An 11,524-nucleotide genomic window follows, 5' to 3' on the forward strand; every position below is an offset into this window, starting at 1 on the left:
TCAGGGGAAATGTGGATCAATATGAGAGAATACCTTCCATAAACTAGTACTTTCCAATCATTCAGAAGGCATGTTACTCTAATTAGTCATTCAATAATATGTATCAAGAGTTTGGGTCTGATGCTTACATAACATGCACATTTTGAGATGTATCTAATCATTAGTTTTTCTTCAATGATATTATTAAATGCACTCTTGGTTTGTATATTGGATTTTGAGGTTTCACTATTAGTATATAGATATACAATAAATAGTTTCTATTGAATATCACTGCTGCACTATATTGAAAATGATTTTTATAACCTGAGGAGAGGGCACAAGGATGGAGGGGAAATACAGGGAGAAAATGAGAGAAGAGGGTACACAGTTCAAAAAGAAATGTACTCAATACCTGACATATAACGGTAATCTCTCTGTATAATACCATTACAATATAAATAAATAAATAATAAAGGACCCCAATGACTGTAAATTTTTAAAAAGAAATATAATAAACATGTATATGCCTTTTAATTCCAAGTAGGTTTTCCTTCTGATCTAGATGCCATGATTTTTTTGAAAAAACAAGATATTATTAGATTATTTTTTAATTTTTTATCCACACACAGATTTTACTTTATTTTTATTATAGTGACAACTTACAATCTTCACTCTGGCAATCTCAAGGCCACAAAAAAATTAGTATTCCTTACACTCCTTGTTGAACATTGTATTACTAGACACCTACATAATGATGACTAATGGCAATGTTCTAAACCTTCACCATCATCTCTTCATTTTCCTTTCCAGTTAGTATCTGGTAACCACCTCAGTCTTGAGAACTATTCCATATTCTCCCAAAAGTGAGATTATGTAGCAATTGCCTCTCTGTACCTAGTTTATTTTCTGGAGCATGCAGTTTCATGTTGTCATTAATACCAGAATTTAAGGTCAAATGACATTCCAGGAGGTATATTTCACATTTCCTTACTACACTCGTCTGAGAGTACACACGAAGACTGTGCACATCTCTTTCCTTTTGAATAATTATGCAATTGAAATGGGAAGGTGAATATCACTTAAAGACTCTTATTTCACTCCCACTGATTACGTATCTAGTAGTGGACATTGCAAACTTGAGGATTTCAATTTCAGCATACCAAATTATTCTCTTCCATATGGCACTATGGTTTATTCCACATTTTCCCCATTTTCACCCACATTATTTTTGGGTTTGTGTGTGTGTGTGTGTGTGTGTGTGTGTGTGTGTGTTAGATCACATTCATTGCAACACATTTGGCAATATCTCATTGTAGTATGGATTTTCATTTTCTTGATAACTAATAATATTAAGGAATTTTATAGGCACACTGATGAATTCTCAGTGTTTAGAAAAATGACTGAATACTCTCTACCTTGTGAAAGTGGATCAGTGTAGTTCAGTTGAATCAAATCATTTTCTTATATTCTATGTATTGATTCTTCTTAATTTCTAAGAATTACACATACTTTATAGCATTCCAAAAGCTATTTTTTACTTCTACATTTTTCATTTCTTAGAAAGTTTTTAGTATATTCTAATCCCACCTGTCTATTAGCTGTCTGTATATTATTTCATTTTTTAAAATAACTTTATTATCAAGATCATATACAGAAGATTATTGTTACATACTTAAGGTAATGAGTTCATTTCTTGTCAAACATTGTTATGCCCTCCCTTATTTTTGTCCTACTTTTCCTCCATCAGTAACCACCCCCCCACACCAGTTGTAAAGTTCATTTCCAACATACTGTCTTTCGAGTATCTATTATTTCATTTTGTTTAGCCTATTATTTAAAAATAATTGCCCAGACCAATACCAGTAAGTTCCCCCTGCCCCAAGTTTCTTTTAGACTTGTCAAGTTGCCAATTTAAAATATAAATCTTCCATCTATTTTGAATTTAACTTTACATATGATGCAAGGTAAAACTTTCTCATTATTTCAATACGTGGTTCAACATTATTTTTTTCACTTTCCATGTATTTATTACATTAATTTTTGGTCTTCAAGTTCAACTTTTAGTCCTTGTAATAAGAAAAGATATTTGAGAGTTTAGTTTTCTTAAATTTTGTAAGAATTGTTTTATGACCTAATATATGATCTATTCTAGAAAATATTCCTCATATATTCAAAACAATAGAGAAAAAAGCATTTGAGAAAATTCAACATCCCTTTATGGTAAAAGCTCTGAAGAAGTTAGGAATCCATGGAACATTTTTCAATATAATAAAGGCTGTATGTGACAAAACTTCAGCCAGAATTACACTTAAAGGTAAAAAGTTCAAACCATTCCCTTCAAAATCAGGAACAAGAAAAGGATGCCCACTTTCTCCACTCCTCTTCAATGAAGTCCTGGAATTTCTGGCAAAATCAATAAGGCAAGAGAAACATATAAAGAGTATCTAAAAAGGGAAATTACAGGCGAAGCTATCCCTCTTTGCTGATCACATCAGAAAGTACTTAAAGAACCCTACAAATTCCTCACCCAAGCTACTTGATTTTATTAAAAATTTGGCAAAATAGCTAATCCTCCAAATCAGAAGCCTACTTGTATGCCAACAATGAGAAGAGTGATAGTTGAATAAGGAAAGCAACTCCATTTTTAATAGCTTCAAAAAAATGAATTACTTGGGAATTAAGTTTACAAAAGATGTGAAAGACCTCTATTATGAAAACTTCAATACTCTGAAAAAAGAAATTGAAGAAAACCTACGGAAATGAAAAAACCTCCCATGTTCCTGGTTGTGATTGAAAGAAAGTAGTAAAAAATGGTAATTTTGCCCAAAGCAATACTCAAATTCAATGCAACACTCAGCTACATCCCAACAACTTTCTTCAAAGAAACAGAGAAATCAAAGATTCACATAGAATAATAAAAGACCCGTGATATCAAAAATCTTTAGCAGGAAGAAAAACTCAGAAGGAATATGAATACCAAACTTCAAGTTTTATTACAAATCCGCAGTAATAAAGTCTCCTTGGTACAGGCATAAGAGTACACCTGAGCACCAATGCAACTGAATAGAAGACCCAGAAACAAGCCCATAAACATATAGCCACTTAACATTTGATAAAGGAGCCAGCCAAAAATACACATTGGCAGAACAAGCCTCTTCAACAAATGGTGCTAGAAAAAGTGGCTATTTGCATGCAGAAAACTAAAGCTATATACCCCATATCACCTTGAACCAGAAACAATTCTAAGTAGATCAATGACCTCAATGTAAGGCCAGATAACATGAAAATATTACAGGAAATGGTAATGTGGCCAAAGACCCAGAATCACAATAAATTTAAGAAAGACTGGTTGCATGGCTATATATCAAACTGAAGAGCTTCTGCATGAAAAAAGACACAGTTAGCAAGATAAATAGAAAGCCCACAAAATGGCAATATCTAGTGAAGACACTAGCTAGATATAAAACAAGGGCCTCATATCTAAAATATACTTAGATCTCAAGAATTAACCCCCAGAAACTAAACCCTCAAAAACTCCACTACCCAATCAAGATATGGGCACAGAAGAAGAAGAAAGAATGGCCAGCAGACACATGAAGTGTTCAGCATCTCTGGCTATAAAAAAAATGCAAATCAAACAACATTGGGATTCTTCCTCACTCTAGTTAAAATGCCATTATCAGGAAAACCAATAATGCTGGCAGGGATGTGGCCTAAAGGGAGGTAATGTAAACTTGTTTAACCACTCTGGAAAGCAGTTGGGAGGTTCTTTAAAAATCTTAACACAGAGCTTTTCCCTGACCCAGCAACTCCACTCCTGGTCATTTATCCAATGAACCACAAATCAGGCCAAACTAAAGCCATAGACACAACACACAACCATGTTTATTGCAGCATGCTTTACCATGGCCAAGATATAGAATGAACCTAGATGTCCATCAGTGGAAAGATAGATAGATAGACAGATAGAAATATAGACACATATATCACATTTTCTTGATCCTGAGGGACATTACTAATCCATTAGAAAGAAGGATATTTTATCATTTGCAATGAAATACAAAGACTTGGAAACTATTATACTAAGCAAAGTAAACCAGAGCCAAAGAAATAAAGGCTATACTGTTTCCCTCATTTGTCATAACTACGATGTTCCTATAAATCTACAAGCAAACATACTGAATGAATAAAATAAATACATAAAACTAACCCATGATAAATTATATAGGAGGCCAAAGGAGTCTATGCATACTAGTGGTGGACAAAGGCTCAACTGCTATGGACAGATGATGATACAAAATAATAATCTATGAAATGAAATCCAAGAAAAGGAAATAAAAGACATTCTTTAGTTGCCATTGTTGCTGTTTTTGTTTTCTTTTCCTTGTGTCTTGTTTGTTTGTATTGAGGAAAATAAGGGAGAGCACTGAAGAGGAGGAACAAGGATAAACAAACACAACGGAGATACTCACCAGACACTACCTAAAAAATGAACTGGACATCTAATGGATCAAGATAGGAGGGAAGGAATGGGAATGAGCAATGGAAAGAAGACATGGTTCAAAAAGAAATGAATTCATTGTACCTGATTCATGTAACTGTAATACAACTATATGAATTATAGAAACACAATGTAAAAAATAAAAATAAAGCCTTTTCATAAAATTAAATAATTGAGTGTTGCAACTATAATTCCTATAATAAAATAGTAAAAATAAGTGGAAAATATTAAATGTTTGGATAGCAAATATGCAATTAAGAATTATTTGATTTTAAAGAATTTATTTATTTTGTATTTAACTAATGCCATTAGGTATATTTATAAAATGAATATTTGCTTTTTCATAACATATGCAATCACTATTATTGAAAATTAACAAGTTAAAATCTAGAAAACATTTACATTACTCTAGTGTTACTATATGTAGGACAATATTAACATATCATTTTAATGTCAAGTTTGTATAGAGTCTCCAGCTTCAGTTAAAATTAAATTACAAATAATTAACCAGGACAAAGATGACTAGTTGTGGCAGAATGATGTAAAGATCAAGGATAGGATGATACTAACTTTTATAAAATGTAACTGATTCCAAAGAAAAGTACTTAGAACAGCCTATGGTGTAGTTTTAGAGCTACATTTACATTGTAATTCAAACATGATTTAAACACATAATTTGGAAAGATTGAAGATGAAAAACAACAGTAACAATACAGAAGAGAAAATACAAGGTAATGTTGAATAATAGCAAAGCATTTCACCAGTTGTGTGATCACATCATTTAGTGATAATAGGAATACAAGTCATTGAAGAAGAAGATACAGAATGTTATAGAGTGAACTGAGAATCTGAAACAATGAATACACAATAAATGTCATTAGGAGATTAGAAACTAGAAACTGTATTTCAGAAGAAATTGGGATGCACAGAATTAGGAAACTATATATTAGAAAATAGATAATTATAGACCAAAACTGCTGTACTAGATAAGTAATTATCTGTATATGAAATATTTCTCTTTCTATTTCGTGAAAGAAAGAGCAAGCAAATGATAACTCACTGAGCTAATAACTCTCTGGTCAAACACACACACACACACACACACACACACACACACACAATGGGAAATGCTAAGATTGAAGACAAAGCAGACAGTTTTAAAACTTCATTCTGTGAGATGTTCAGCAACATAACAACCTTTTGAGGGCTACTTTAACCTCTGTGTTTCTCAGGCTGTAGATGATAGGATTTAACATTGGAGTGATTACACCATACAGCAAGGAGATGAGTCTGTCTCTGGCAGGGGAATGTTTACTGGAGGAGGGGCGGAGGTAGGTAAAGATAACAGTGCCATAGAACAAGCTAACCACAATTATGTGGGAGGCACATGTGGAGAAGGCTTTGCGCTTCCCTTCTGCTGATTGGATCTTCAGAATGGTGGAAATGATGTATGTATAGGAGATCAAGGTAATCAAGAAGGCAGTAGTTGCAAAGATACCTCCTATCACTAAAACTAGCATTTCTTCCAGGTAAGTAGAAGAACAAGACAGAGCCGCCACTGACGGGATATCACAGTAGTACTGGCTAACTTGATTAGACTTGCAGAAAGACAGGCTGAACGTGGTCACTGTGTGGAGAAGAGAGTGAAGAAAACCAGCTATCCAAGTTCCAGTCAATAACTGAGCACATAGAACATGGCTCATGATAAGGGAATAACGTAGGGGAAAACATATCGCCACATACCGGTCATAAGCCATGACAGCGAGCAGGAAGACCTCAGTCCCAGCTAGGGCCACAAGGAAATAAAGCTGTAAGGCACACCCAACAAAAGAAATGCTGTGGTCCTCCGTCAAGAGGTTCTGGAGCATCTTGGGAACTGTAGTTGAAGGACAAAATATGTCTAACAGGGACAGATTTGCTAAAAGGAAGTACATGGGAGTGTGAAGCTTTTGCTCTATAGTAATGGCCAGGATTATGGTCCCGTTACACACAAAGGTGGTCTGATAGACGATGAAAAATGCCACAAAGAGGGGGTATTGCATCTCAGGGTGGTCAGAGAGTCTAAGGAGAATAAACCGAGTCACCATCGTAAAGTTGTAGAGGTCCATCTCTTCTTTCCATAACAGTCTGTCTGGAGGGAACCAATACAAGAAGTACAACTTAGGACCACAAGTTAAGTAACCCAAAAATGGAGACATTCTTAACAAACAAAAAAACATTTTGGCTATGATTAACTATGTTAGCTAACTTTACGTGGGGATTTCATGTTCTACAACGTTGATTTCAAACATCGGCTTTACTTACCACGTTTTCAATCTTGCTCACCCTTCCTTCTCAAAAAGAAGCCCTACCAGTAACTAGAAGGACTGGGAAGTTTGCCTGAAAATCAATGCAAGCATGCAACACTATTGGATTCACTGGAAGCTGATGATGGATTTCTCCTATGCAGATAGGCACCTGCTTCATTCTAACAGTGCCATCTTTATGTACACAGATCACACTGTCCAAAAATGAATGCATAATGTGCACATTGTCTATTATTTATCTTATTCTGTATTTTGTATGTTTGCATACAAAATATAAACATTGGAGTAAAGCAATGTAGGAATGTTGTATCCTCTTTTGAAATATATCCATTTTGAAACACAAGTATGGAATGCTTCTTCAATTTCATTTTTTGCTAATACTGAGATCTGTACTCAGGACCTCAAGTATGCTTGCCTTATTTGTTTACTTGATTGTCTATCACTTGAAAAGTACATTATAATTTTCTTTAATGTAGTCAGTGATAGATAATTACAGGGTAAATAATGATTCAAAAGCTATTGTCAGGTAAACTCTTACAATGTCAAATGTTCATGATTTTAGAGAACTATTTATTTTTTGACATCTGTGCATAATATTCTGATTATACAATAGCATATATAAGTACATACATGAAGCATATTTGATGGTAGAAAAAATATCTTCAGAGACAAATTTTCAATATCCAATTATATGATGTTATTTCTTTTTACTCAAGTTATAAATTATACATTTTTAAAAATGTGTAATATAAGAAACATATTGATAACATTTTGATTTATGCATATGCCTCATTTTCCACAAATTACATAAACATTATGCATACATCAAAACTTGGTAATAAATATTTTCTTAAATTTTGTAATTGGCTATTTAATTTGTTTCATGATATATATTGCTGAGGAGAATTTTATTTCCATTAGCAATTTCTTCAATCTCCTACTTAAGAGTCATAACTAAATCAAGAATTTGTTGTGATTTAGTTTGAATTCTAAGAGTAGAACATTGTCAACAATATATTTTTGAGTAAGAAATTTTATAATTTGTGTTCTTGACCTGAAGAATCAGTAGTTCACAGATGATTCAGAGAATCTATAAGGGAATACATTCTTTCCCCTGCTTCTAGGTATTCACATGTAATTATCAGCCACAGCATATGAGAAACATCTTAAAACTTCTGTGGCAAGCATTAAATTCCTACCAAAAATCACATAGAAATGAAATGTTATTTCCAAATAACTATTGCACATATGGTCAGAGCCAAATGAAATACACAAGGAATTTTCTGCTCAGAAAATATGTTCCTTCAAGTTTCAACTATACAAAAAAAATGGCATTAACTAATTAGGCAAAAAAGGTTTCAAAGACACTGTGAAACCTTAACACAGTTAAAATTGTGTTTTCCTTAAAATACCACTATTTGAAGAAATATTGCATTTACTTTTCCGTTATATAGGATATATTACCCACAAAACAATTCAGGAAGAAGAAAGCAAGATGATCCAGCCCATATCCAACTTCAGTAGTCTAAGCATACACCACTTGTGTGCAGGACTCAGATTAGCTTGAACTTATAATTTATATATTACTCACTTGTCCCTTAGGAAACACAATGATAAAGATGCTAGAATGAATGTTCCTCTCTTAATAAATCCACGCCTAACAACAGAAACACACTGATAATCAAATCAATGTAGGTTTTAAGTGGTGCTCAATTAAATGAGAAATATTTTTGTTTCCTATACTGGCCTAGAGTAAGGTTTAAGATTTTACTAGTGATATGGAAAAAAAGTAAAAAATATATTGGCATTACTAAGTAACTCATATATCTTTTTAATATATATTTTTATTGTAAAGATCCTATACAAAGGTGTTACAGTTATATGAGTAAGGTAATGAGTGCATTTACCAAGCATTATTTCCCCTTCCTTTGTTTTTCCACTACCATCCCTTCCCGCCCCACTGCCCAAACTTCTCCCCATCCCCAAGCTGTAAAGTTCCTTTTCAACATAATGTCTTGTACATCTCATTGTTACAATGGGTTAGCCTTTGTCCTTATTTCAGCATTGTGTTATTTTTGTTCCCCACCACAAATTAGAATAAAAGATGTATATATAAGATGCAGGGCACCAGAATCAAATACAGTGAAAACAGAGGCTATACCATTGGGGGAAAACATCCAAAATAAACAAAAACTCATGTAGTACATTAAAAACAACAGCAACAAAGAGAAAAACCACTTGAGTACCTACCTTGGGGTTCATTACGCTTAGTATCATCTTACAGGGTCATGTGTACATAGCTTTTGACCACTTCGATTTGTTCTAGATCTATACTAGTTTTTGCAAATAAAGGAAACCATGTGACCTATGTTTCTTTGAGCATGACCTCCTTCACTTATTTTGATTTTTTCCAAGTCTTTCCATTTCCTTACATATGGAGCAGTGTCATTCTTTCTGATGGAGGCATAGAATTCCATTTTATATACCGCATTTAAATGTGGTATATATGTGCTATATATATATATGTATATGTAATACATATATGTATATGTTTGTGTGTGTTATATATATGATGTACATATGGGATATATAGATATATCTGCATGTAGATATATGTATATATCGTCTATATATATCATATATATAGAGAGAGATGATATTTATATCATCTCTATATATACCCCTTTTTCTTGATCCATTCTTCTACTGAGGGGCATCTAGGTTGGTTCCATAGCTTAGCTATGTGAATAATGCTGCCATAAACATCGTTGTGCTGGTAGCTTTAGTATGGTCTTGTTTGTGATCATTTGGTAAATGCTCAAAAGTGGGGTTGCTGAGTCATAGGGGAGGTCTATGTGGAGTTTTTTTAGGAACCTCCATACTACTTTCCAAAGTGCTTCAACAAGTTTACACTCCAACAAACAATGCAGTAGGGTTTCCTTCTGTCCACATCCCCTCCAGCATCTGTTGTTATTAGAGTTCTTGATTACAGCCATTCTAAATGGGGTAAGGTGGTATCTCAACGTTATTTTGATTTGCATTTCTTTCTTTCTTTTTTTTCAGAGTCTATTCACTTTATTTTTAAAAATTATTCTCAAGTTGCTGTACAAAAAGGTTTCAATTGAGCATGTCCATTTGTGAGTATAATGTATCTTCATCAATGTCATCCCTTTTATCATTCTCCCATAACCTTTCCCTTTCCCATGCCCCTCAATTTACCTGGATTTATTGTCGTATATATACATGGAATATTATGATGGCATTAGCATACCATTCTGCTCTCCATTCATCTTCCTTCCTTCCTATTGACACCCGCTGCACGCCCCCTCCCCTACCTGACACAACACCCCCCCTCGCCCCGTGCAACTCCACAAGTACCAGCATACTGGTATTTATTTTGTTTAAACTCTTAAGTTAGCTGTCTAAAAAAGTTAACATCATTGGAATCTTTCCTTGCACATGCCATACTTTAGTTAACATGATTATGTATGCATGCACAGCATCTCGTGTATGTTTACATATATATTTATAATTTAACTTCCAAATATGAAAGAAAACATGTATCCTGTCTCTCTGAGCCTGACTTATTTCTCCAGGTCAATCCATTTTCCCTAAAAATGACCTAATATCACTTTTCCAGGTGGGATTCCAATCTATCTATCTATCTATCTATCTCTCTGTCTATCTATCTATCTATCTATCTACCTACCTATCTATCTATCATCTTTTCTTGATCTATTCATCAATTGAAGGACATTTGTGCACATAATTTGGCTATGCTTATGGTACAGATATAAACACAGTTGTGCAAGATGTTTACTGTATATTATATCCTGACTTTTGGATAAATGCCCCAAAGTAGCAATAAACGTTTGAAGAGAATGGCTAAACTACAGCTAAATTGCAGCATTTTTTTAATTTTAATTTTAATTTTTTGTGAACATACTGTACAGAGGGGTTACAATTACATGAGCAAGATAATGAGTATATTTCTTATCAAGCATTGCAGCCTCCTCCTTTGTTTACACTTCACATCCCTTCCCAGCCTCCCCCCATCCCCCACCCAATTTCCCCCTCCCACCAAATTGTAAAGTTCCTTTTCGACATGAAAACTTGTACTTCTCATAGTTGCAATGGGTCCACCTGTATCCTTAAACGACTTGTTTTTCCCCATCTCCTCCACAAATTACACCGACATCAAATATATACTGTGGGGGAGGGACATACAAAGCAACAAAGAAATAATCTTATAAATGAGTTAGAAACAAATGCATGAAAGAAAAAATTTAAATACATATCTAAGGGTTCATTTTCCTAACATCACATTATCTGACTTTTTCTGCTTGACTCATACATTTACTAGATATTGCAAATAAGGGAAACCATGGGACCTATATTTCTTTGGGCCTAGCTTACTTCACTTATAATTTTTTCCAAGTCTTTCCATTTTCTGAAAAATGGGGCAATGTCATTCTTTCTGATGGAGGCATAGAATTCCATTGTGTATATATACCACATTTTCCTGATCCATTCATCTACTGTGGGGTATCTGGGTTGGTTCCATATCTTAGCTATGGTAAATAATGCTGCAATAAACATAGTTGTGCTGGTAGCTTTAGTGTGGTCTTGTTTGTGAATATTTGGGTAAATGCCCAAAAGTGGGATTGCTGGGTTATAGGGGAGCTCTATGTGAAGTCTTTTGAGGAACCTGCATACTGCATTCCAAAGTGGTTGAACA

At 34.0% G+C, this 11,524-nt stretch overlaps 1 protein-coding gene across 1 annotated transcript; it reads right to left on the reverse strand.

Annotated features, from left to right (window-relative positions):
* Positions 1-5,661: 5,661 nt before the first annotated feature.
* LOC105985074 (olfactory receptor 5V1-like) lies at positions 5,662-6,588 on the reverse strand. Its single transcript, XM_013015484.1, has one exon. The coding sequence runs from the start codon at positions 6,586-6,588 to the stop codon at positions 5,662-5,664; it is 927 nt and encodes a 308-aa protein (XP_012870938.1).
* Between the last annotated feature and the right edge of the window lie 4,936 nt (positions 6,589-11,524).

The sequence above is a fragment of the Dipodomys ordii genome, unplaced genomic scaffold, assembly GCF_000151885.1.
Source record: "Dipodomys ordii isolate 6190 unplaced genomic scaffold, Dord_2.0 Scaffold27, whole genome shotgun sequence".
Taxonomy (NCBI): Eukaryota; Metazoa; Chordata; class Mammalia; order Rodentia; family Heteromyidae; genus Dipodomys; species Dipodomys ordii.

Excerpts from the sequence above, each read along its gene's own strand:
- LOC105985074 (XM_013015484.1), bottom strand. The coding sequence starts at position 6,588 with ATGGACCTCTACAACTTTACGATGGTGACTCGGTTTATTCTCCTTAGA.